This window comes from Megalobrama amblycephala, linkage group LG3 (genome assembly GCF_018812025.1).
Source record: "Megalobrama amblycephala isolate DHTTF-2021 linkage group LG3, ASM1881202v1, whole genome shotgun sequence".
In the NCBI taxonomy this organism is placed as follows: domain Eukaryota; kingdom Metazoa; phylum Chordata; class Actinopteri; order Cypriniformes; family Xenocyprididae; genus Megalobrama; species Megalobrama amblycephala.
The window spans coordinates 24,368,266-24,392,696 of record NC_063046.1 but is presented as its reverse complement, the minus strand read 5'-3'; the positions used below and the strand labels follow the sequence as shown (position 1 = coordinate 24,392,696).

General features: G+C 41.2%; 1 protein-coding gene across 1 annotated transcript in view; it reads left to right on the top strand.

The window, feature by feature from the left end:
- The window catches only part of mal2 (mal, T cell differentiation protein 2), a 30,850-nt gene extending 9,346 nt beyond the window's left edge, over window positions 1-21,504 (top strand). The window contains exon 4 of the mRNA XM_048184693.1: window positions 21,267-21,504. Within this exon, the coding sequence (XP_048040650.1) occupies window positions 21,267-21,338 (72 nt within the window). The 3' untranslated portion in view covers window positions 21,339-21,504. The remainder of the gene's footprint in view (window positions 1-21,266) is intronic.
- Window positions 21,505-24,431: the final 2,927 nt, after the last annotated feature.

The window sequence follows — 24,431 nt, the reverse complement described above, 5'->3', positions numbered from 1 at the left end:
CAATTAAACAACTTCAATGTGTTAGCAACAAGTTAAAAAAAGCTTGGTGTAAATTGGATAAACCCTGTAGGAGTAGTAGTATAAAATTCATAGCCTGTTTTTTCAAAAAATTAACGTTCAAACCAAAATAGCTGACTTCCTGTTGGTCGGAGCTAATGAATGTAAATTAGAAAATTGTCCGGCTTGATGAGAACAATATGTGTACTGAGATTGGTGACTGTAGGAAAAACTAACCCCCCACTTTTGTCAAAAGGTGGCGCTACTGAGCCCCTCCACCATGCCCATTTCTATGGCTTTGTCCATGTCTACTGGTTGACAATATTGATGTGTGTGTCGAGTTTCATGCAATTTGAAGCATGTTAAGAGCCTCAAAAACACTCAACAATATTATTACAATTTGACCTGTTGCCATGGCAACAATATTTCAAATATGAAAAATCCTGTCATAGGTCTACATCTGCTGTGTATTGACATTACACTGATGAAGTTTGAAGCAAATCAGGTAAAAATAAGAGGGTGATCTCAAAGCATTTCAAAAAGTGATACACTTCCTGCTGCCAGTTGGTGGCGCTATAACTTTGACTCACAATAGTTACATCCATGTGATCGGACTACTACAACCAACACACTCGTGAAGTTTCATAAAGATCAATATATGTATGCAGACGTTATAACACATTTCCTGTTTCCTTTTTCTCGCCATAAATTCGTTGCCTCGCCACGGCCAAACCGTTCGAGATATCAAAAATCCCCTGGCAATTTTTAATCATCAGTGTCTTGACTTCATGCTGACCGAGTTTGGTGGCGATCGGATTAATCGTCTAGGAGGAGTATATCAAATTCCAGAGCATGCGTTTTTCAAACAACCCTTAATAGCTGACTTCCTGTTGGGGTGGCGTTTAACTTAGAGCATGAAAGTTGTTCGGCCCGATGAGGTCTATATGTGTACCGAGTTTCATACTAATACGTGCAAGCGTGTTTAATATATGGACCAAATTTTCAGATTTTTTTCAAGGGGGCGCTGTCGAGCCCCCCTGCCACGCCCGGGTACCAGCCTCTGCGGCGTCCTAATGGCCGCGGATTCCAATGTGTGTGCCAATTTTCAAGAGTTTTTGAGTATGTTAAGGCCCCCAAAAAGCCCCGGAACACGAAAAAAAAAAAAAAAAAAATAAAAAAATAATAATAATCCTTAGAAGAACAAGAGGGCCCTGCTCGCTAATTCGCTTGGGCCCTAATAACTGCGAGCAGTGATGGCGGGCCCAAGCCCGGTGGCACCGACACCCTGGTGGCTTCAGGGCAACTGTGCACAGCTGGCAATAGGCATTTGAAATGGTTAAACATCAAAGGACTATGTCAAATTCACTCCACATTTACTGCACTGCAAGGTGGCGCTATAGAGCCCCTGTTCCCTGCCAGTTTTCAAAGGACTACATGACCCATGTTTTAACATTATTCTGAAGAAGTTTGAAGCAAATCGGGTAAAAATAAGAGGATGATCTCAAAGCATGCTGAAAGTGACACTTTCTACTGCCAGTTGGTGGCGCTATAACTTTGAATCACAATAGTCACATCTATGTGATCAGCCTTGTACAACGAACACACAGCCAGATATTCATTAAAATCAATTAATGTATGCACAAGTTATAACACTATGTTTCCCTTTTCTTGCCATAAATTCATTGCCTCGTTACAGCCAAAACGTTTGAGATATCCAACAACCGTTTGCAATTAAACAACTTCAATGTGTTAGCACCAAGTTAAAAAAGTTTGGTGTAAATTGTATAAACCCAGTAGGAATAGTAGTATAAAATTCATAACCTGTTTTTTCAAAAAATCCACATTCAAACCAAAATAGCTGACTTCCTGTTGGTCGGAGATAATGAGTGTAAATTAGAAAATTGCCCGGCTTGATGAGCTCAATAAGTGTACCGAGTTTGGTGACTGTAGGAAAAACGAACCCCCCCACTTTTGTCAAAAGGTGGTGCTACTAAGCCCGTCCACCACGCCCATTTCTATGGCTTTGTCCATGTCTACTGGTTGACAATATTGATGTGTGTGTCGAGTTTCATGCAATTTGAAGCATGTTAAAAGCCTCAAAAACTCTCAAGAATATTATTAAAGTTTGACATGTTACCATGGCAACAATATTTAAAATATCAAAAATCCTGTCACAGGTCTGCTGTGTATTGACATTATACTGATGAAGTTTTAAGCAAATCAGGTAAAATTAACAGAATGAACACAGTGCATTTTGAAAGTGACACACTTCTTGCTGCCAGTTGGTAGCGCTATAACTTTGACTCACAATAGTCACATCCATGTGATCAGACTCCTATAATGAACACACAGCTGAAGTTTCATAAACATCAATGAATGTATGCAGACATTATAACACATTTCCTGTTTCCCTTTTCTCGCCATAAATTCGTTGCCTCGCCACGCCAAACCGTTCGAGATATCAAAAATCCGCTGGCAATTTTTCATCATCAATGTCTTGACTTCATGCTGACCGAGTTTGGTTGCAATCGGATTAATCGCCTAGGAGGAGTATATCAAATTCCAGAGCATGCGTTTTTCAAACAACCCATAATAGCCGACTTCCTGTTGAGGTGACGTATAACTTAGAGTACAAAAGTTGTTTGGCCCGATGAGGTCTATAATGTGTACTGAGTTTTATATTTGTATGTGCAAGTGTGCTTGATATATAGACCACGTTTTCGGACCCCATTTAAGGGGGCGCTGTCGAGCCCCGCTGCCACGCCCGGGTACCAGCTTCTGCCCGGCCCTGATGGCCGCGGGTTCCGATGAATGTGCAAAGTTTCATGAGTTTTCGAGCATGGTAAGGGCCCCAAAAATGCCCAAATAGTTGAAAAATAAATAAATAAATAAATATAGCTGCGAGCAGCGATGACGGGCCAAAGCCCGATGCCAGAATAGTCGGAAAAAAAATAAATAAATAATAATAATAATAATAATAATCCTAAAGAAAACAATAGGGCCTTCAGCCCCTTGGGCTTTGGCCCTAAATATAGCTGCGAGCAGCGATGACGGGCCAAAGCCCGGTAGCACCGCCACCCCAGTGGCCAGTGCAACTGTGCACGGCGGGCAATGGGCATTTAAAACGATTTAACATAAAAGGACTATGTCAATTTCACACCACATTTACTGCAGCAGCTTTTACTTCAAACTTCAGCCATGTTTTTAGTGTTTTTGGTCCAAACAGCATATGTCATGGAAATCACAAAGTCCAGGAAACAAGATACATTTGCAGCATTTTATTGGGGAAATCCAGAAACGTAATCCACAGACAGGCAAGGGTCAGAATCCATAAAGGCAGTCCATACAAAAAACACGAAACATGAAAACCAAAAACCAAAATGGAGAACCGGGAAACCATACATGAAAACACCATAACAAGAGTAGAGACAAACCAGGTATAAATAGACAGACACTAATGAACAAACACAAAACAGCTGGTTGCAATGACAAGGTTTAATGAGTCTGGGAAGTGAGTATGGGTAATGTAGTCCAATGGGTGAAAACAAGAGTCCGGGATGGAGTGCCCTCTAGTGGCTGATTAGGGCACTCTCACTAGTGATCATGACATTACCCCACCTCAAAGGAGCGGCTACCAGACGCTCCACCAGACAAAAAAGAAGAAAAAAAACAAAAACACAAAAACTCAGGAGGGAGGTGGACAGGAGGAGGATCAGGGGGAGGGATGGCGGGCCAGGTCTAGAGTCCCCAACTGAGGGCCAAGGGGGAGCCAGAGGAACAGACCAGGCGGGTTCCATCTTGTCTGGAGTCCTGACTGATTGCCAGGGCAGCGCTGGAGGAACTAACCAAGCAGGCACCGGCAGGTCTGGAGTCCTGGCTGATTGCCAGGGCGGCGCTGGAGGAACTGACCCGGCAGGTTCCAGCGGTTCAGACGGCCTGGGCAGTGGCGACAGGGCAGAAAGTCTGGATGGCAACGGCAGGGCAGAAGGCTTGAATGGCGGCGGCAGGGCAGAAGACCTGGGCGGCGGCAGGGCTGACCAAGGGCAGCTCGGTGACGGCCTCCGTGGCCGTACCAGGGAGAGCGGGCAGCTCGGTGACGGCAGCAGGCTTAGGCTGCTCTGGAACGGCAGCGGGCTCGGGCTGCTCTGGCAGGGCAAGGCGCTTAGTTGGCGCCGGCAGGGCAAGGCGCTTAGTTGGCGGCGGCAGTGCAAGGCGCTTAGTTGGCACCGGCAGGGCAAGGCGCTTAGTTGGCGCCAGCAGGGCAAGGCGCTTAGTTGGTGCCGGCAGGGCAAGGCGCTTGGGAAAACAGAGAACAACATCTGGAGTGGACTCACTGACTGGAGCGGGCTCTGGAGTGGACTCAGTGGCTGGAGCCGACTCACTGGCTGGAGCAGACTCACTGACTGAAGCGGACTCTGGAGTGGACTCACTTACTGGAGCGGGCTCTGGAGTGGACTCACTGGCTGGAGCGGACTCACTGGCTGGAGCGGATTCACTGGCTGGAGCGGACTCACTGGCTGGAGCGGACTCACTGGCTGGAGCGTGCTCTGGAGTGGACTCACTGATTTGAGCGGCCTCACTGGCTGGAGCGGCCTCACTGGCTGGAGCGGACTCACTGGATGGAGCGGACTCCGGGAAGGCCTCCAGGCCTTGAGAAATGACTGAAGCCTTTCTCCTCCTCTTCCTCCTTTTACGTGAGTTAGGCGGTGAACCTGTGCCCACCTCCTCTGTGGACTCTGGAGTGAACTCACAGGCTGGAGTGGATTCACAGGCTGGAGCGGACTCTGGCTGAGCATGTGTTGCCCAATGACTTCTGTGGGAGAGATAGCTGACAAAGCCCCAAAAATCCAGGGTCTGGAGCCCCTCCAACGCACACTGAGGCAGAGGGTCATCGAGGCATCCATTGAAAATCCCTTTTAGCGCCTCATTATAGCGCAGCCCTCTCGCCATAGTCCAGAAAAACTGGGCAAAACACCCTACCTCTCCTCGCAGAGCCACCACTGCCCGAAATAGAGCCATCCGCTCTCCAATGGAGGCTGGGGGACGAATCCGAATGCTCATGCTGCTGGATCTAGAAATGTTGGTGTTTTCTGTCACAGAAATCACAAAGTCCAGGAAACAAGATCCATTTGCAGAATTTTATTGGGGAAATCCAGAAACGTAATCCACAGACAGGCAAGGGTCAGGGCAAGGCGCTTAGTTGGCGGTGGCAGTGCAAGGCACTTAGTTGGCGCCGGCAGGGCAAGGCGCTTAGTTGGCGCCGGCAGGGCAAGGCGCTTGGGAAAACAGAGAACAACATCTGGAGTGGACTCACTGACTGGAGCGGGCTCTGGAGTGGACTCAGTGGCTGGAGCAGACTCACTGGCTGGAGCAGACTCACTGACTGGAGTGGGCTCTGGGGTGGACTCACTGGCTGGAGCGGACTCACTGGCTGGAGCGAGCTCTGGAGTGGACTCACTGGCTGGAGCGGGCTCTGAAGTGGACTCACTTACTGGAGCGGGCTCTGGAGTGGACTCACTGGCTGGAGCGGGCTCTGGGGTGGACTCACTGGCTGGAGCGGACTCACTGGCTGGAGCGAGCTCTGGAGTGGACTCACTGGCTGGAACGGGCTCTGAAGTGGACTCACTTACTGGAGCGGGCTCTGGAGTGGACTCACTGGCTGGAGCGGACTCACTGGCTGGAGCGGATTCACTGGCTGGAGCGGACTCACTGGCTGGAGCGGACTCACTGGCTGGAGCAGACTCTGGAGTGGACTCACTGGCTGGAGCGGACTCACTGACTGGAGCGTGCTCTGGAATGGACTCACTGATTTGAGCGGCCTCACTGGTTGGAGCGGCCTCACTGGCTGGAGCGGCCTCACTGGCTGGAGCGGACTCCGGGAAGGCCTCCAGGCCTTGAGAAATGACTGAAGCCTTTCTCCTCCTCTTCCTCCTTTTACGTGAGTTAGGTGGTGAACCTGTGCCCACCTCCTCTGTGGACTCTGGAGTGAACTCACAGGCTGGAGCGGATTCATGGGCTGGAGTGGACTCTGGCTGAGCATGTGTTGCCCAATGAGTTCTGTGGGAGAGATAGCTGACAAAGCCCCAAAAATCCAGGGTCTGGAGCCCCTCCAACTCACACTGAGGCAGAGGGTCATCGAGGCATCCACTGAAAATCCCTTTTAGCGCCTCATCATTATAGCGCAGCCCTCTCGCCATAGTCCAGAAAAACTGGGCAAAACACCCTACCTCTCCTCCCTCCTGTCGCAGAGCCACCACTGCCCGAAATAGAGCCATCCGCTCTCCAATGGAGGCTGGGGGACGAATCCGAATGCTCATGTTGCTGGATCTAGAAATGTTGGTGTTTTCTGTCACAAAAATCACAAAGTCCAGGAAACAAGATACATTTGCAGCATTTTATTGGGGAAATCCAGAAACGTAATCCACAGACAGGCCAGTTGTATTTACCTGTAAAACAAACCTGGAAAGAGACGTGAGGCTTTGAGGAGATTCTTTGTGCATTCCAGTGAATTATTAATGGGATGTATTGTAAATTATATAGAGAGAACAGACCACAAATGTGCAGTATATGCTGTCCTTTTTCATACTATTACAGCGGTATGCAAAGAGACAAAATAAAATAATCGGGAGGATAGAAAGCAGCTGCTGAAAAGAGCTCTTGCCATAGATATTTTTGTTATAACATGTTATGTTAAATACCAAGCGTTATGTAATCCTCATGATGTCTGAAAATAAAACACGAAAGAAAAATTGACAGCTGATTCAGCCAAACTGACAGATAAGCTTTAATTGTAGGGCAACCTTATGATTTGAAATGATAAGTTTCAGTCTTTTTGAATGGAAGTTCACCAAACCGGAAGTGGAACCTGTAATTCGAAACGCAGTAGGCTAGTCAAGAATAAGGTTAGTCAATAATCCTCACACTTCATGTTTTTGACCTCCCTGAGCTGTTGTTTATGCACCAGTCTTATGCACCAAAAGCATGCTTTTGCGGTGTGTTTTTATATTTGAATTAACCCTAATTATCAAACTAATAATGTAATGCTATGTTGTCAGTGGCCTACAAATGAACTGTCCTGATTAGCTGCTTCAGATGTGTTTGATTAAGGGTTGGGAATAAACTCTTAAGCACAGTGAGTCTGCAATAAAAGGGTTAAATAACTGATCAAGGCTGTAAAACTATCTCTCTCTCTTTCACTCACACACACACACACACACACACAGGGGGGGGGGGGGGGGGGGGACAGACAGCCTACGTCTATGTGTGTGTGAAAAATCCACATTTAAACCAAAATATCTGACTTCCTGTTGGTCAGAGCTAATGACTGTAAATAAGAAAGTTGTCCAGTTTAATGAGAACAAAAAGTGTACCGAGTTTGGTGACTGTAGGTTAAACTAAACCTCCCACTTTTGTCAAAAGGTGGCGCTGCAGAGCCCCTTCTCCCCGCCCGTTTCTAAGACTTTGCCCATATCTACTGTATGACAATATTGATGTGTGTGTCGAGTTTCATCCAATTTGAAGAATGTTAAGGGCTTCAAAAATGCCCAAGAATATTATAAAAGTTTGACGTGTTGCCAAGGCAACTATGTTTGAGATATCACGATTCTTTTCAAAGGTCTACATCTGCCATGTTTTGACATTATTGTGGTGAAGTTTGAAGCAAATCAGATAAAAATAAGATGGTGATCTCAAAGCATTTTGAAAGTGACACTTCCTGCTGCCAGTTGGTGGCGGTATAACTTTGACTCACAGTAGCCACATCCATGTGATCAGACTCCTATAACGAACACACTGCCCAAGAGAGGGGCTGTACGTTAGATGGCGCTATCGAGCCATTTTGCCACGTCTAATGCTGCGACCCATAACAGACGTAAATTTTCACCACTTCTGACTCGTGTGCAAAGTTTCATGAGTTTTCGAGCACGTTTAGGCCCTCAAAAATGCGATTTACTTTGGAGAAGAAGAAGAAGAAGAAATATAGCTGCGAGCAGCGATGGCGGGCCCAAGCCGGTGGCACCGCCACCACGGTGGCTTCAGGACAACTGTGCACAGCAGGCAATAGGCAGCTAAAATGGTTAAACATCAAAAGACTATGTCAAATTCACTCTACATTTACTGCAATATAAGGTGGCGCTCCTCCGTTACGCCTGTTTCTAAGGCTTTGTCCATGTCTACTGGCTAACAATCCTGACATGTGTGTGGAGTTTCAAACAATTTGAAGCATGCAAAGAGTCTCAAAAGCACCTAAAATAAATATTAAATTTGAATGCTTTGCCAGGACAACTGTGTTTGAGATATCACGATTCTTTCAAGATCTACATGTGCCATGTTTTGACATTATTCAAATGAAGTTTGAAGCAAATCGGGTAAAAATAAGATGGTGATCTCAAAGCATGCTGAAAGTGACACATTTCCTGCTGCCAGTTGGTGGCGCTATAACTTTAACTCACAATAGACACATCCATATGATCAGCCTTGTACAACGAACACACAGCCAAAGATTAATCAAAATCAATTAAATATATGCAGATGTTATAACACTTTGTTTCCCTTTTCTCGCCATAAATTCGTTCCTCGCCATCCAAAATCCGTTTGCAATTAAACAACTTCAATGTATTAGCACCAAGTTAAAAAACTTTGGTGTTATTGTATAAACCCTGTAGGAGTAGTAGTATAAAATTCATAGCTTGTTTTTTCAAAAAATTAACATTCAAACCAAAATAGCTGACTTCCTGTTGGTCGGAGCTAATAAGTGTAAATTAGAAAATTGTCCGGCTTGATGAGAACAATATGTGTACCGAGTTTTGTGACTGTAGGAAAAACTAACCCCCCAACTTTTGTCAAAAGGTGGCGCTACTGAGCCCCTCCACCACGCCCATATCTATGGCTTTGTCCATGTCTACTGATTGACAATATTGATGTGTGTGTCGAGTTTCATGCAATTTGAAGCATGTTAAAAGCCTCAAAAACACTCAAGAATATTATTAAAGTTTGACATGTTGCCATGGCAACAATATTTAAAATATCAAAAATCCTGTCACAGGTCTACATCTGCTGTGTATTGACATTACACTGATGAAGTTTGAAGAAAATCAGGTAAAAATAACAATGCATTTTGAAAGTGACACACTTCTTGCTGCCAGTTGGTGGCGCTATAACTTTGACTCACATTAGTCACATCCATGTGATCAGACTCCTATAACGAACACACCGCTGAAGTTTCATAAACATCAATCAATGTATGCAGACATTATAACACATTTCCTGTTTCCCTTTTCTCGCCATCAATTCGTTGCCTCGCCACAGCCAAACCGTTTGAGATATCAAAAAGCTGGCAATTTTTCATCATCAAAGTCATGACTTCATGCTGACCGAGTTTGGTGGTGATCGGATTATTCGCCTAGGAGGAGTATATCAAATTCCAGAGCATGCGTTTTTCGAACAACCCTTAATAGCTGACTTCCTGTTGGGGTGGCGTTTAACTTAGAGCATGAAAGTTGTTCGGCCCGATGAGGTCTATATGTGTACCAAGTTTCATACTAATACGTGCAAGCGTGTTTAATATATGGACCAAGTTTTCGGACTTTTTTCAAGGGGGCGCTGTCGAGCCCCCCTGCCACGCCCGGGTACCAGCTTCTGCCCGGCCCTGATGGCCGCAGATTCCAATGTGTGTGCCAATTTTCAAGAGTTTTTGAGCATGTTAAGGCCCTCAAAAAGCCCCGGAAGACGGAAAAAAAATAAAAATAATAATAATAATTAAAGCTGCAAGTAGCGATGAAAGGGCCCTCGCACCCGGGCTCACCGCCAGCCGTTGGCCTTAGGAAAACAGTGAACAGTGGGCGACATGCATGTAAGCAAGTGAATACAGGAGAATTATGCCAAAGTCAAGTTTCGAAATGCCACACTTCCTGTGGCCAACAGGTGGCGCTTTGACCGTAACTGAATATTGCCATGTTGATGTCTTCAGGCCAGGACTATTATCGAACATGTGAAGTTTGGAGCAGATCAGACATTGTATGCCTGAGTTACAACAACTTCCTGTTTCTTTCGTGGTGTTAATCGCAAACATTAGCACTCAGCCAAATGTTGCATGGTTTAACGTGTTTTTAGCATTTTTGGCACTGCGTTGCATAAAGAAATGTGAATCTGGTAGTGAATTACAGTGTAAAGCATGCCGTTTCCTGTTGCCAGCAGGTGGCGCTATGGCTTACTGAATATTGTCATATAGATGTCTTTAGGCCAGGACTCTTATCACACATGTGAAGTTTGGAGCAGATCAGACATAGTATGCCTCAGTAACAACAGCTTCCTCTTTCATGGCGAAACATCAGACTTTGTCGGTCACCACGGACACGCCCTTCAACGAAAACTCAAGATCTTTGACGTTTATCATTGCTAAGGTCTTAAGATTAGACTGATAACATTTGATGTTGATCTGATTAAATCTCTATGAGGAGTTAATCACAGTGTAAAACATGTCATTTCCTGTTGCCCCCAGGTGGCGCTATGACTGTTACTGAATATTGCCATATAGATGTATTCAGGTCAGGACTCTAATAAAACATGTGAAGTTTGGGGCAGATCAGACATTGTATGCCCGAGTTACAACAACTTCCTGTTTCATGGCGAAACATTGAACTTTGCCAGGCCGCCACGGACACGCCCTTCAGCGAAAACTCTAGATCTTCGCAATTTTACGTCTCAAAGGCCTTTAGATTAGACTGACCAAATATGATGTTGATCTGATTAAAGCTCTAGGAGGAGTTCGTTAAAGTACAACAACTGGAAATGGCAAAAACTGAACAAATTTTGCAAAGAAAATTCAAAATATCTGACTTCCTGTTGGTTTTCAGATTTCACTCCACTTTTTTGTAGGTATTGGGCTGTTAGATGTGTGTACCAAATTTCATACCTGTACGTGAAATGTAGTGTCTCAGGGGCACTTCGTTGAAATTTTTTAGGTGGCGCTATCGAGCCATTTTGCCACACTTAATTCTGAAACCCATATCAGACGTAAATTTTCACCACTTCTGACGCATCTGCAAAGTATCATGAGTTTTCGAGTATGTTTCGGCCCTCAAAAAAGTGATTCACCTTACATGGCGAAACATCAGACTTTGTCGGTCACCACGGACACGCCCTTCAACGAAAACTCAAGATCTTTGACGTTTATCATCACTAATGTCTTAAGATTAGACTGACAACATATGATGTTGATCTGGTTTAATCTCTATGAGGAGTTAATCACAGTGTAAAACATGTCATTTCCTGTTGCCCCCAGGTGGCGCTATGACTGTAACTGAATATTGTCATATAGATGTCTTCAGGTTAGGACTCTAATAAAACATGTGAAGTTTGGGGCAGATCAGACATTGTATGCCCGAGTTACAACAACTTCCTGTTTCATGGCGAAACATCGAACTTTGCCAGGCCGCCACGGACACGCCCTTCAGTGAAAACTCTAGATCTTCGCAATTTAACGTCTCAAAGGCCTTTAGATTAGACTGACCAAATATGATGTTGATCTGATTAAAGCTCTAGGAGGAGTTTGTTAAAGTACAACATGTGGAAATGGCAAAAACTGCCAAAATTTTGTAGAGAAAATTCTAAATATCTCACTTCCTGTTGGGTTTACAAACTTTTAACCCGGGGCTTTTTTGTAGGTATTTGGCTGTTACATCTGTCTACCGAATTTCATAACTGTACGTGAAACGTAGCACGAAGGGTGCTTAATTGAAATTTTGTAGGTGGCGCTATTGAGCCATTTTGCCACACCTAATTCTGAAACCCATATCAGATGTAAATTTTCACCACTTCTGATGCGTGTGCAAAGTTTCATGAGTTTTTGAGAACGTTTAGGCCCTCAAAAATGCGATTCATTTTGGAGAAGAAGAATAATTGGCTGATCTGATAAAATCTCTAGGAGGAGTTAATCACAGAGTAAAACATGTCCTTTCCTGTTGCCCCCAGGTGGCGCTATGACTGTAACTGAATATTGTCATGAAGATGTCTTCAGGTTACTACTCTAATAAAACATGTGAAGTTTGGGGCAGATCGGGCATTGTTTGTCTGAGTTACAACAACTTCCTTTTTCATGGCAAAACATCAGACTTTAGCCCTATTCGGACGGGACTAGTTTTCCAAACGACGTTTGAGTAACAATTCTTATCAACCTACGTCTGTGATTTTATGTACGGATTCGGACGGGACTAACATCTCCGTGTTTATTACCAAGGTAGGAGTGTCTGTGTTTTACATGTGGGCATTTCAGAAGATCACGTGTTCAGAATGCACTTTGAAATATAAAGTAAAACGTCCTAACACATTTAGTGTTTTGTAAACATTTTATAAAAATTGTAGTGTGAAAAAACTAAACATACATTTATCATCATGATTTAATAGAACTGGGTTCTTATAATAAACCCACTGGAATAAAAAGTTTTAACTTATATAATTTACACGTTATGTAATTAAGTGCAGAAATGAAAGTAATCTTACCTGAAACTGATATTACAGTAGCCAGTCTTAACAGTTTACGTGATTTGGCTCTTCTTGTTGATTTATTTTTTTTATTTCTTCGCAGTGTACCAAACACATCTACATCCATTATCAGTGCGCAAAAAGCAGAAACTTGAATACCGGCGCTATAGCGAGAGATTGTACGGTAGTTCACGTTGACCAAAACACTTTTTTGTTTTGGAAAAAACATTTTCGGAAATCACAGACATTCGCATTCGGACAGGATTAGATTTCTCTGAGGACCGCCGAGTTTGACGAAAAACAGTAGGTAATTTGCTCTGGAATTTTTACAGAGGTCATGTGAGAAAAAGACAGACATGGCAGATTCGGACGGGATTAAAATCTCAAAGTACGTCTGTGAAACTAGTCCCGTCTGAATAGGGCTTTTGTCATGCCGCCATGGATACGCCCTTCAGTGAAAACTCTAGATCTTCGCAATTTAATGTCACAAAGGCCTTTAGATTAGACTGACCAAAAATGACATTGATCTGGTTAAATCTCTATGAGGAGTTAATCACAGTGTAAAACATGTCATTTCCTGTTGCCTACAGGTGGCGCTATGACTGTAACTGAATATTGTTATGAAGATGTCTTCAGGTCAGGTCTCTAATAAAACATGTGAAGCTTGGGGCAGACCAGACATTGTTTGTCTGAATTACAACAACTTTCCACTTTTAATCGAACCGACCCAAATGGAAAATAGCCTACATATTCTCAGATTATGTCCACTACTAGCGGACATGACGAATCAGCATCGTAGACTTCATCTTTGCAGCCGAAAACAGAAAACATTAACATTAAATTATTAAAATGTATAGAAAGTCTGCTTGCTGCTTTTTCACCACACACTCATAATAATTACATTTACCAGGCCCTGTGGCAAGTTTTATGTGTGTGCTTGAGTGCTGATTAGGCTATAGGTGGAGCGTGTATAAGGGTAGCCTTCCCCTGGCAATGGGTCAAAAATTAGAGTGGGCTTGGCCAAAAATGCAGCTGCACATTTAAACAAAATCTAGTTATAAAGTGAAAATTAAATGAAAAGTGTTGGTTGCGGTATTTAATATAGATCTGCTCATGTTGCGTTATACTTTTTACGCGTTTTACAGCGTTGCGCACTATAACCAATCACACATGATTCTGTTGAGCTTACAATTGCAATGGCCAATCAGAGGCGTTCAGATTAGTCATCGCTGAAACACCGGAGTTTTGTTCCGTGTGCAAGCTGAACTAGGAATTCTAACTGAATTCTGCACTCTCGCGAATGCTCTCTGTGTCATCATAAACAGATTTGGTGATTGTGCTCTTGAGACTAAGTGACTAATATAAACAGGTTTTTTATTTACTATTTACAACGTATATTTTTGAGCAATGTAGTCAATCACAAAACTTAGGCTACTTGATTTCTTGAACGCATGAGTTTAAGTCCAGTGCTGAGATATGCACACTCAAATCCTCTCGTTATAATTTAACTTTTAACAAAAAAGTATATTTATTATGTAGGCCAAATAAGATATTCATAGTACAGTCAGCTTAATCGATTATCAGAACCTTGTGAGATCGCAATGAATTAAGATGAGTGACAGCTTAGGTTATAAAGGAAGCGCTTTTATGCACGCTTTCTAGACTTTATAGTATGGAAGCTCGTTTTCGCCACTATAAAATAAAAACCATAATTGCGACTTTATCTCAAAATTCTGACTCTTTTTCTCTCGCAATTGCGAGTTATAAAGTTAGAATTGCCAGATATAAACTCGCAATTATAGTAACAATTCTGACTTTTTTTCTCGCAATTGCGAGTTTATATCAGAATTGTGACTTTATAACTTGTAATTCTGAGGAAAAAAGAGTCAGTCAGAATTGCAAGAAAAAAGTCACAATACTGAGATAAAAAGTCGTAATTACGGTTTTTAATTTTTGATTTAGTGGTGGAAATGGGCTTCCATAATATAGGCCTAATTCATTCAGAATTTGAAAATCACATTTTTTGCATTTATGTTGGGATGTGTACAGGTTGCTGATAGGCAACACGTAGCCTAATTATTTCATGACATAGACTATGTGTTTTCATGGAGGAATCCCATCTAGCCTAGAGTTGGTTCACCCTCCGCCTATGCTATGTATTCTATATTGGTTTATATTATTTATTATTATTTTCAATTTCACATTTTTCCTAGCCTATGTGATGTGGTGGTAATTGTCTTACTGTGGAACGTAGAAGAAAATCTGTATTATTGTCTGATTAACTTTAATATTTGCGTGTGGACCATGTATGTCACTAAATACATTTTTTCAAGAAAGCATAATGATTACGGGGGGCCTCACACAAAGAGCAGTCTAGGGGCCCCTGACCACCTTAATCCGCCCCTGCCCATCTCCATGAAATTGCTTATTTAGAGTCATGTCACGGGTCCTTGCTTATTTTCAGAAAGATCTGAGCATTCCTTGGAGAGATATATGGCTTTCAGGGACACTTGGTGAAGGCCACATTTTGAAATGACCCTTTTATATCCACTAATGCAAAAGTTCAACTTTTTTTTGATTATTATTAAACAACAGAGTCCAGAGAATTATACTGCATTGGTTTTATTCAGATTGAGCAAAAAACCTGATTAGTATGCAAAAGTAGGTTTTTAAAATATTCTTGAATGAACGATGTGATTGACATAATAAATGATGGGTAACGAAATGTTTACTGCAAGTCTCCTTAAAGTTTCACATAATATGGCACAATTGTCATTAATACTTCAACCGAAATTAAGTGATGCATTTTGACAAAATGTGATTGTAATCATTAATAGTGATTTTATCAAGTCTAAATATGCATTTTAGAACAATATGACAAAATGACTACTTTAACCAGCAGGTGGCAGCAAAGGACCAGTCATTATAGCCTACTTTCATTTTAAAAATGGTCTGTTTTTGGTTTTGTAATTTTTCCATGACTGCATTAAACATGCTTACACACACATTTTGTTGTAGATATTTGAAATACATGATAGGTAAGAAAATCTTAGTGCAAGTCTCGTCTTTCTGACAGCAGAATAATGAATGAATGAATGATGAATGGGAATTTGGTTTTTCGCTTATATCTCGGGAACAGGACATCGAAAAATTCTGAAACTCAGAGCGTAGATAGAGCTCAAAAGTCCCTGTGGAACAGATCATCACAGGGGCAGTGAGTGATGAGTTACGCCTGATCAAATGCGTATCTTTTTGTGCTTATATCTCAAGAATGCCCAGGCCAAATCGCACCAATCTCGAACTGAATCTAGTCGGGGAAAGGGCCTTTCCAACGAGCCCTTCCCCGAGGTCCTAGGAGGTAGGGCTCGGGAGTTACAGCCGTTTAAAATCAGGGGTCCCACGAACTAGCGATCTAATCATAAAGTTCAATTTTTTTTCTATAATTATTGATCTAGAGAGTCCAGAGAATTGTCCTGCATTGGTTTAGTTCCAAACGGGTGAAAAACCTAGGACTAGTTCGCAAAAGTAGGTTTTTCACATAATCATGAATATTTAATGAAATCGTTCATTAAATATTCATGATTATGTGAAAAACCTACTTTTGCGAATTGAACAATTGACAGCATTGGTTCTTGAGGCAAAGTTGTTCAGAATGAGGAGATCTATAAAATGATATGCATATTGTCTGTATATGTAAAACGCCACATGATTACAGAGGCGTAAAACTCGTTAGCGCCAACTAGTGGCCGATTTCTTTCAAAATTCTTACAGACCTCTAGGACCATGAGTCGAACATGCCCACAGAGTTTTGTTCCGATCGGCCTCCGACGCTAATAGCGTCTACGCTAATATCAGTCTCTCTGCTTATCCTGAGGTTTGCCGGGTGCTGGATCCAGGCCGTATCCAGATCAAATGGAGAACCTGTGTCTGGACCTGACTACAACGTAGCCCAGGAGACAATGGGCCTACAGATCCAGTTCTGGCTGCATCTATAATTCAGATTTTTAAATCTCCGTATCCGCTTACATATACTTATATATAATCTATTTTTAATCTCTATAATAAAAATGTATAATTCAGATTTTGATCTCCATATCCATTTACATATATTATATATATCTTCCAAGGGGTTTTTTCCCTCCTAGGACTTTTTTCCCAGTGTTAGCACGCTGGGTTTTTCTCCTAGGGGGTTTTTTCCACCCCTGGGAGTCAGCCGACATTGGCTTAATGTAGCACCATCTTGTATATGTTACATATTACCACGCTTGCTTGTACAGCTTATTTTTAACCACTTCTCTTTTTTCTGTGCTTCTAATATGTAAAGCTGCTTTGAAACAATTACCAATTGTAAAAAGCGCTATATAAATAAATTTGACTTGACTTGACTCCGTTAACCTTGTCTAATAGGTGCTTAAATTTCATTGGCCGATGGCGGCCATATATTTTGAGATACACCAATGTCCTCATAGACCATTATGCCCCCTTGGACCAAGACACTCCATGCCAAAGTCGATCGGACTAACGGTTGCGTAGTTACGGCTGTTTTCACGTTTTTTCCAAGTTATAGCTCCACCTAGAGGCCAATCGACGCGATTTTTTTTTTGACCAAAGAATGAACCCCTACACGTGTACCGAGTTTGGTGCAAATATCTCATTTCGTTCTTGAGTTATAGCCATTTTAGTAAAAAGTGGCTCTGCCCACATCGTACATTATGACGCCTCTTAACGACCGTGGATCAAACTTCAACTTTTTTTTCAATAATTATTGATATTCAGACTCCAGAGAACATTCCTGCACTGGTTTGGTTCCGATTGGGTGAAAAACCTAGGACTAGTTTGTAAAAGTAGGTTTTGGACAAAATTCTAAATGGTGGAAAATTTTTCCAGGCGCAAATAAAATCAGATATATGCATTTTGTCCGTCTTGAGCCAAGGATTACAATGATATAAGACAATTGATTCTAGGACAAACGGTCTAGGAGTTACTAGCGATTTTCTACTTTTGGTCACTGTAGCGCCACCTATTGGCCGATTGGGGTCATACTCTGTCATCCTCTCCTCGATTTTTGTACTATCATCTGACAAAGTTTCAAGTCTCTAGCACTTATGGTTTGGGTTGCACAATCAGTTTTACGGCAGAAGAAAAATAATAAAAATCTGAGCAATTACAATAGAGTTTCAGCACTACGTGCTTGAATCCCTAATAATAATAATCCTAAAGAAAACAATAGGGCCTTCAGCCATTCGGCTTTGGCCCTAATAATAATAATCCTTAGGGGATCAAGAGGGCCCTTCGCCATTACATTGGCTTGGGCCCTAATAATAATCCTAAAGAAAACAAAAGGGCCTTCAGCCCTTTACAGGGCTTTGGCCCTAATAATAATCCTAAAGAAAACAAAAGGGCCTTCAGCCCTTTACAGGGCTTTGGCCCTAATAATCCTAAAGAAAACAATAGGGCCTTCAGCCCTTTGGGCTTTGGCCCTAAATATAGCTGTGAGCAGCGATGACGGGCCATAGCACGGTGGCATTGCCACCCCGGTGGCTTCAGGTCAACTGTGCACGGTGGGCAATGGGCATTTAAAACGGTTAAACATAAAAGGACTATGTCAATTTCACACCACATTTACTGCAGCGGCTGATGCTCCTATGATCACAAACCACAAGAGCCACATGCATGAGATTGTTTAAATTGAGATGATTTTTGTGCAAACTCCACAGTGCTCTGAAAAAACTAATCCAGACTTAATGCGAATGTCTGTGATTGCTGATGTTGTATAATCCTCACACTTCTCTTCATGTGTTTTTTGACCTCCCTGAGCTGTTGTTTGTGCACCAATCTTATGCACCAAAAGCATGCTTTCATTTAATTTTAATATGTGTGGTATAAGAAATAGATATGTCTATGTAAACGTTATCTCTGAACTGTGAACTACTATAATAGCAAACATACGAATCTCCATAAACTCCTGGCATCTGAGCCACTAAGGATGCAGTGGTGCAATTTTATTTATGAAGGGAATGTGGCTAGATACATTCATAAACCAGTATGTGTAAGTCATTAACACTAGAATGCTTCACACGATCGTCAGTAAAACACAGGATTTGCACAGAAATTGATTCTCAAAGATGGATCGATACCAACTGATCCAATTTCATATATATTTATTTCATGATGTTTGCAAATTGTCTTCCTGAATATGTTTAGTTAGGACATTGCTAAAGTTACCATTGTTTCTTACTGTATTCACGGAGACCAGAGCCATGTCGTTATTTTCATTTTTAACCCCAAAACATGTGTAGTCTGTATAATTCATAAACGCATCTTCATTCTTATTAAGTGTCTCTAATAGTGATGTTACGTTCTGTGCCGAGGCTTCGGAGCGTGTGTCGAGAAATCCCGGAAGCTTTTAGTGAAGCGTGTATCGAGGCTTTAGATCAATGACATCACTGATGATGTTCGAAGCCTCAGAAGCCTTGCTTCTGCCTGACTGGTTCATGATGCGGTTCAAATCTTGGCGCGACATTTTGACAGATATACAAACCATGGGATCCCCTCAGAATTTGTGGTTTTAGAATAATAATATCGCCCCTCCTGCCTGTTATGACCAAAGAATTTATTTACACACATTTGATAGCCCCATTCATTTGAAGCCAATATGTTTATTACACAGTTATGTTAAACAGTAATTATATATAACCAGAAAATACACATTACATTCAAATAAATATATTAGTCTATGTGTAAATTGCTATTTTTCTTCACCGTTATTTCTAAGCCTTAACTGGTGCAAAATAAAGTGTATCAGATCACATCAGGTCATCTGTAATGTATCTGCTTGTTTTACACTCTTTGACCACCAGGTGGTATTGTGAGCAAATGAAGCCTCGAGCAAAGAACCCTTTTGTGAACCACTTGGCTGAAAAGCTTCAATGCTTCATGAGTCTTCATCTCGCCATCACTAGTCTCTAACAATGTGTAGCTTTAGCCACATTAGCCGTGCATCACGCTATCAAAATCATTCAGAATCGAATTTTTGCAAACATCCACAAAATACATGCCATACCTATGTTATATGCTGCATCAGGAACAGTTTGTAACGATCCATTTTGCAAGTTATATTTGCTGTGTGAGCTGTATTATTTATGTATGCCTCAGTGTATAGACCACTTTGGAGCAGACGTCACAATTACGTCACTTGCAGCTGCGCGCGCATACTGGTTGCAGAATAATAGTGGTAGCAATTGAAGGAAAATGTGCAAAATCCACAGAAAAAGAGAAAAATGTTTTGTTGTGCCTCTGGATGTTGGAATCGGAATGCAAAAAATATAGTCTTCATTTTTAAAGAAAACCATCGTTAAAAACGTCCTTTGAAGATAAACAGAGACGTTTCACAGACTGGACTGATGACATCTGTAAGGATTAGTCTACTATTAAAGCAGGAATTTGATGTAAACAGTAAGTGTACATAATATTCACATATGCAGTTCAGAGGACATACATACATAGCAGTTACATCATGAAATAATTATAATTAAAATAATTTAAACCTATTTTAAACCTAGTATTTTACATAGATAACTTTTAAACATAATAATTTTTATTTCACAATTCTGACTTTTTTTTCTTGCATTTGCGTGTTTATTACTCCCAGTTCGGACTTTATAACTCGCAATTGTGAGTTTATTTCACAATTCTGAGGGGGAAAAAGTCAGAATTGCGGGATTTGCAATTGCGGAATTGCAATTCAGAAAAGACAGAATAACGAGTATATCTGACAATTCTGTTTTTCTTTGTAAGAAATGTGAGATGTAAACTCAGATTTGCGAGAAATAAAAGTCAGAATTGTGAGATATAAACTCGAAATTAACTTTTTTTATTCTTTTATTTCGTGGCTTCCATAGACTTCTACTGCTCAACTGTCATTTTCTGCAACCAGCTAGGCTCCGCCCACAAAAAACGTCATCGCTGTTTGCAAACACCAAATTGGTCTATTGGAATGATGAGTGAGCTTGGGGGTGGGGAGCACGAGCTCATTTGCATTTAAAGCAACCCACCCACAAAAAAGGCTTGATTTTGCTCACACCCAAATCATGGCAAATTTGACAAGCTATAATAAATGATCTGTTTGGATATTTTGAGCTGAAAGTTCACAGACATTCTGGGGACACCAGAGACTTATATTGCATCTTGTCAAAAGGGGCACATCTTGTCAAAAGGTCACCTTTAAAATACCTAAAATACTTGCTTTTTATTGCCGTGATCAGGATTTTACCACCTCCATCTCATTTTGAGCCAAGAAAAACCCTGTATCCAATAATTTATATATCCATAAGCATTTTTTTTTATCTAACATTTTGCAACAAGTTCAGGTTGGAATTAATCACTGGAGTGACAGGTGATCTAAAATGTTTTTGATTCAAAAGCAGGCTATTGTTTTGTCCTTGGGTTAAGCACTGTTGTATTATTCCTCCTCCACTTCCTCTTATTTTGTTTAAAGAAGGCTTAAAGTAGATTATCCAAAAAAGTTTTGTTTTTTTTGTTTTTTTTCTGAACAGTTTTTAATTTTGAAGTCAATCAGCTATAAAACTATGTGCTGAACATTTAATACTCTACCTGTTTGAGTATGAATAGTGTTCAAAAAGGTCCATAACTATGCAACCTTCACCATTCACATTTTAAAGCAGAAACAAAATTATATTTATGTGAGCCATGCATGCATTTGCTTTCAAGCAATTAAAATACTAAACACTTACAGTATGTAAATAATTCTGTTATTTCTCTCTCCACAGATATTTGCTTTTATAGTGACTTTATGTTATGGCTGTAGTATGTTCATGGGCTTCAGGAGATGGAGAAAATAGCACACAAAAAATGGACCATATGTGACCCATTCATAAGACGAATGTCTTCAAACGCCAACTGTACTATTATGGACATTAGACAAGGTGATAATGTCACCACTGGTTTACCACAATGTCAAGGTCTTTCTTCACATTAAAGTAAAGAGTCATTTTAACAGCTATAAAATGTTTTTTGTGATTTGTCCAAAAATTATAAACAATCATATTTAAATGTTACTTGTTTTACTTGGTTATCCTTAAACTTCACTGGTGGTCAGAGAGGTACAATATTTCACCAGTAGGTGCTAGATTTTGATTTGACCTTATTTGTAATATTTTTAGATATATTATCAGTTCCAGAAACAAATTGTAAATCAATTTTTTCACCTGTATTAGCCATTTCTCTAACAAAACCAAGGCAAAAACTATTTTTATGACAATTGTGCTTACACATCTTAAGTTAGATGCAACTGTGTATGTAATAAGCATTATATATTTAATACAACTTTTTTCCTAACTCGTGTTACATTTTATATTAAACCATTTTTTTTTTTTTTTTTTGGTAATAGCCTGTGGAATTTTCTATTTTGGTGAAATGTGGCTACTAGAGTTCATACTTTTCATGAATTACAAAAACTAAAATGGACCTACCTGGTTCCTTTATTGTTTTTTTTTTTATTTTTAATTTTTTTTTTTTTTTTTTAAGAGCAAGCTCGGTGTAGATACTAACAATACCCACAATATACTGTTAAAAACACTGCAAAATGCCAGTTACAGAGGAGTCAATTAAATGGATTAGAGTGATGATGAATCATTTACCCCGTTGATGAAGATTTGTTTGTATTAATGTCTCATTTCATATGCAAATATTAAACAATGTTTTACTTTTTTATTATTATTATGAATTGCAAGTTTTTAAACCTTTTATATGTTTTAAAAGTCTGTCATTTCCCCACATCAGTAAATCACGACAGCCAAGGGTTATCTGTCATGCTGGTCTAAAGTATTGCAACATGACAAAAATTTGGTTGACCTAAGAATTGTTTTTTTTTGACAGGAGAGTAAGATTGAACAAACATGGGAAATTGTTGAAGAGGAAACTCCTAGGAAAAAAGTGTAGTTTATACATTTGTATGGAATTTAAAAATATAAATATATCCAGGTAATATACTGATCACAGAGATTTCACAGAGGTTATTTTGAAATGTTATGCAAGTGTTTAACAGCTTAATCAAATTGTTGGTGGTAGTTGGGTCAGTACCTGTTGAATCTTAATAAAACCTGGTCATGTTTCACTCTTTAACACATATTGCCTTTAATTGATACTGATTTAAATATAAGTGTATAAAACTCTGATCATATTATTATAATCTCTACCTAGCCTAAAGTATTCCAGTACTGTCCAGAGGTATTGCCACTTCAGCCTGTCAATGGCTTTTTCAGCATCTAAAGACAGTGTAGCACATGGTGAACTAATTCCAGCAGTGTGAATATGTAGTAAACGGCTTACATTATTAGCTGCCAGGCGTAACCTGTCTGATCACTGTGCACCAGCTTAGACATAAAAAAGGCTAAATGGGAAGCTAAAACTTTAGCATACAATTTAATTCCACTATTTAAAAGAGACAGATGTGGTGAGGAATAATTTTAAAAGGATTTGCCTCAGAGGATGAGCCTGACTGGATTCAATTCAGTTTCGAGGATCAATTAGATCAAGCCGATGATTGTGAGGTAAGATTTTTTATTCTTAAATTCTTTATTCTAATCGCGATATAGTGTATGTGAATATTAAACTGCGAAAAGACTGTTTAAATATGAATCCTGCAAGTTTTGTGTGTCTTGGTGTGAATTAATGTGGCAGATCGATGCGCAGATTTGTTTACTACACAACAGAAAACAACCACTGCAACCACTGTGTTCGACTCAGTCCAGATGAGGGCCTGGCTCTCACCAGAGCACACCCTGTCTATTCAACAGTTTGCGGTGTCATTCAGAGTAGGAACCTCTCCCCCTCTCTGTTTCAGAGGATGCTGGGCCTGATGGCCTCTGCATTGGCAGTGCTTCAGCAGGGTCTGCTGCACATGTGCCCCCTGCAGTACTGGCTGAAACCCTGAGTTCCAGCATGCATTTGGCGCTCAGGTCTCCTTTGTGTCAAGGTGGACCATGGCTGCATCAAAGCCCTGGCCTCTTGGAAGGACCCCGGCTGGTACCAGACTGGTGTGGATATGGGGTTAGTCTCAAGGAGGAAGGTGGTCACGACAGATGACTCCAACTGGGGTTGGGGAGCTCTGTGCAAGGGCAGACCAGCCTCTGACTCTTGGTCAAGCACAGAGCAGCGGCTTCATATCAACTGCCTAGAAATGATGGCACTTTTTTGGGCCTCAAAACCTTCCTTCCGGACCTGACAGGGCACCATGTTTTAGTCCGATGGAACAACACAGTGGTGGTGTCCTATTTGGTGTCTCAGGTCGAGGCCTCTGCATGAGCTGTCCAGACACCTCCTCTTATGGACACATTGCAGCCTGCGCTGTCTGCGTGTCTCCTCGACGGGAACCTGTGGAACTCCCATCTAGAGCAGGGAACACCATTTCTAGGGCTAGAGCCCCATCCACCAGATGCCTCTACACCCTCAAATGGTCTGTCTTCCGCAGCTGGTGTGCTACCCACGTGGGGTCTACAGTTCATAGGGCCCTCAAGGGACCTCCCTTCGAACCACCTCAGTCGGCCAGGCTCTCTCGCTTAACCCTCTACTGCAAGCATTATGATAGACCTATAGAAAAAATATTTGACTCTTTTTCTTTTCTTAGAATGGTTTAACTTGAAGTGCTGTTAAAAAAAAAAAAAAACCTGAAGGTCCTTTATGATATGTTGCCATACGGCAACAACACTATTTCCAATAGTGTAAATAACTTAGAATAAGTGTAAGTGTATATAGTTAATATTTTTCCTCAGAAATGTTACCTGAGATGATGTTACCTTTTTGGGCTGGTCCTTGTTCGTTACTGACGTTTTAGTTTGCTTTCAGCAACTACCGACAAGAGACAGCAGTCTGTCAGAAATCACTCCACAGAAAAAATTGCATGTTATGTGACTTAACCAAAGCACATCATTGGC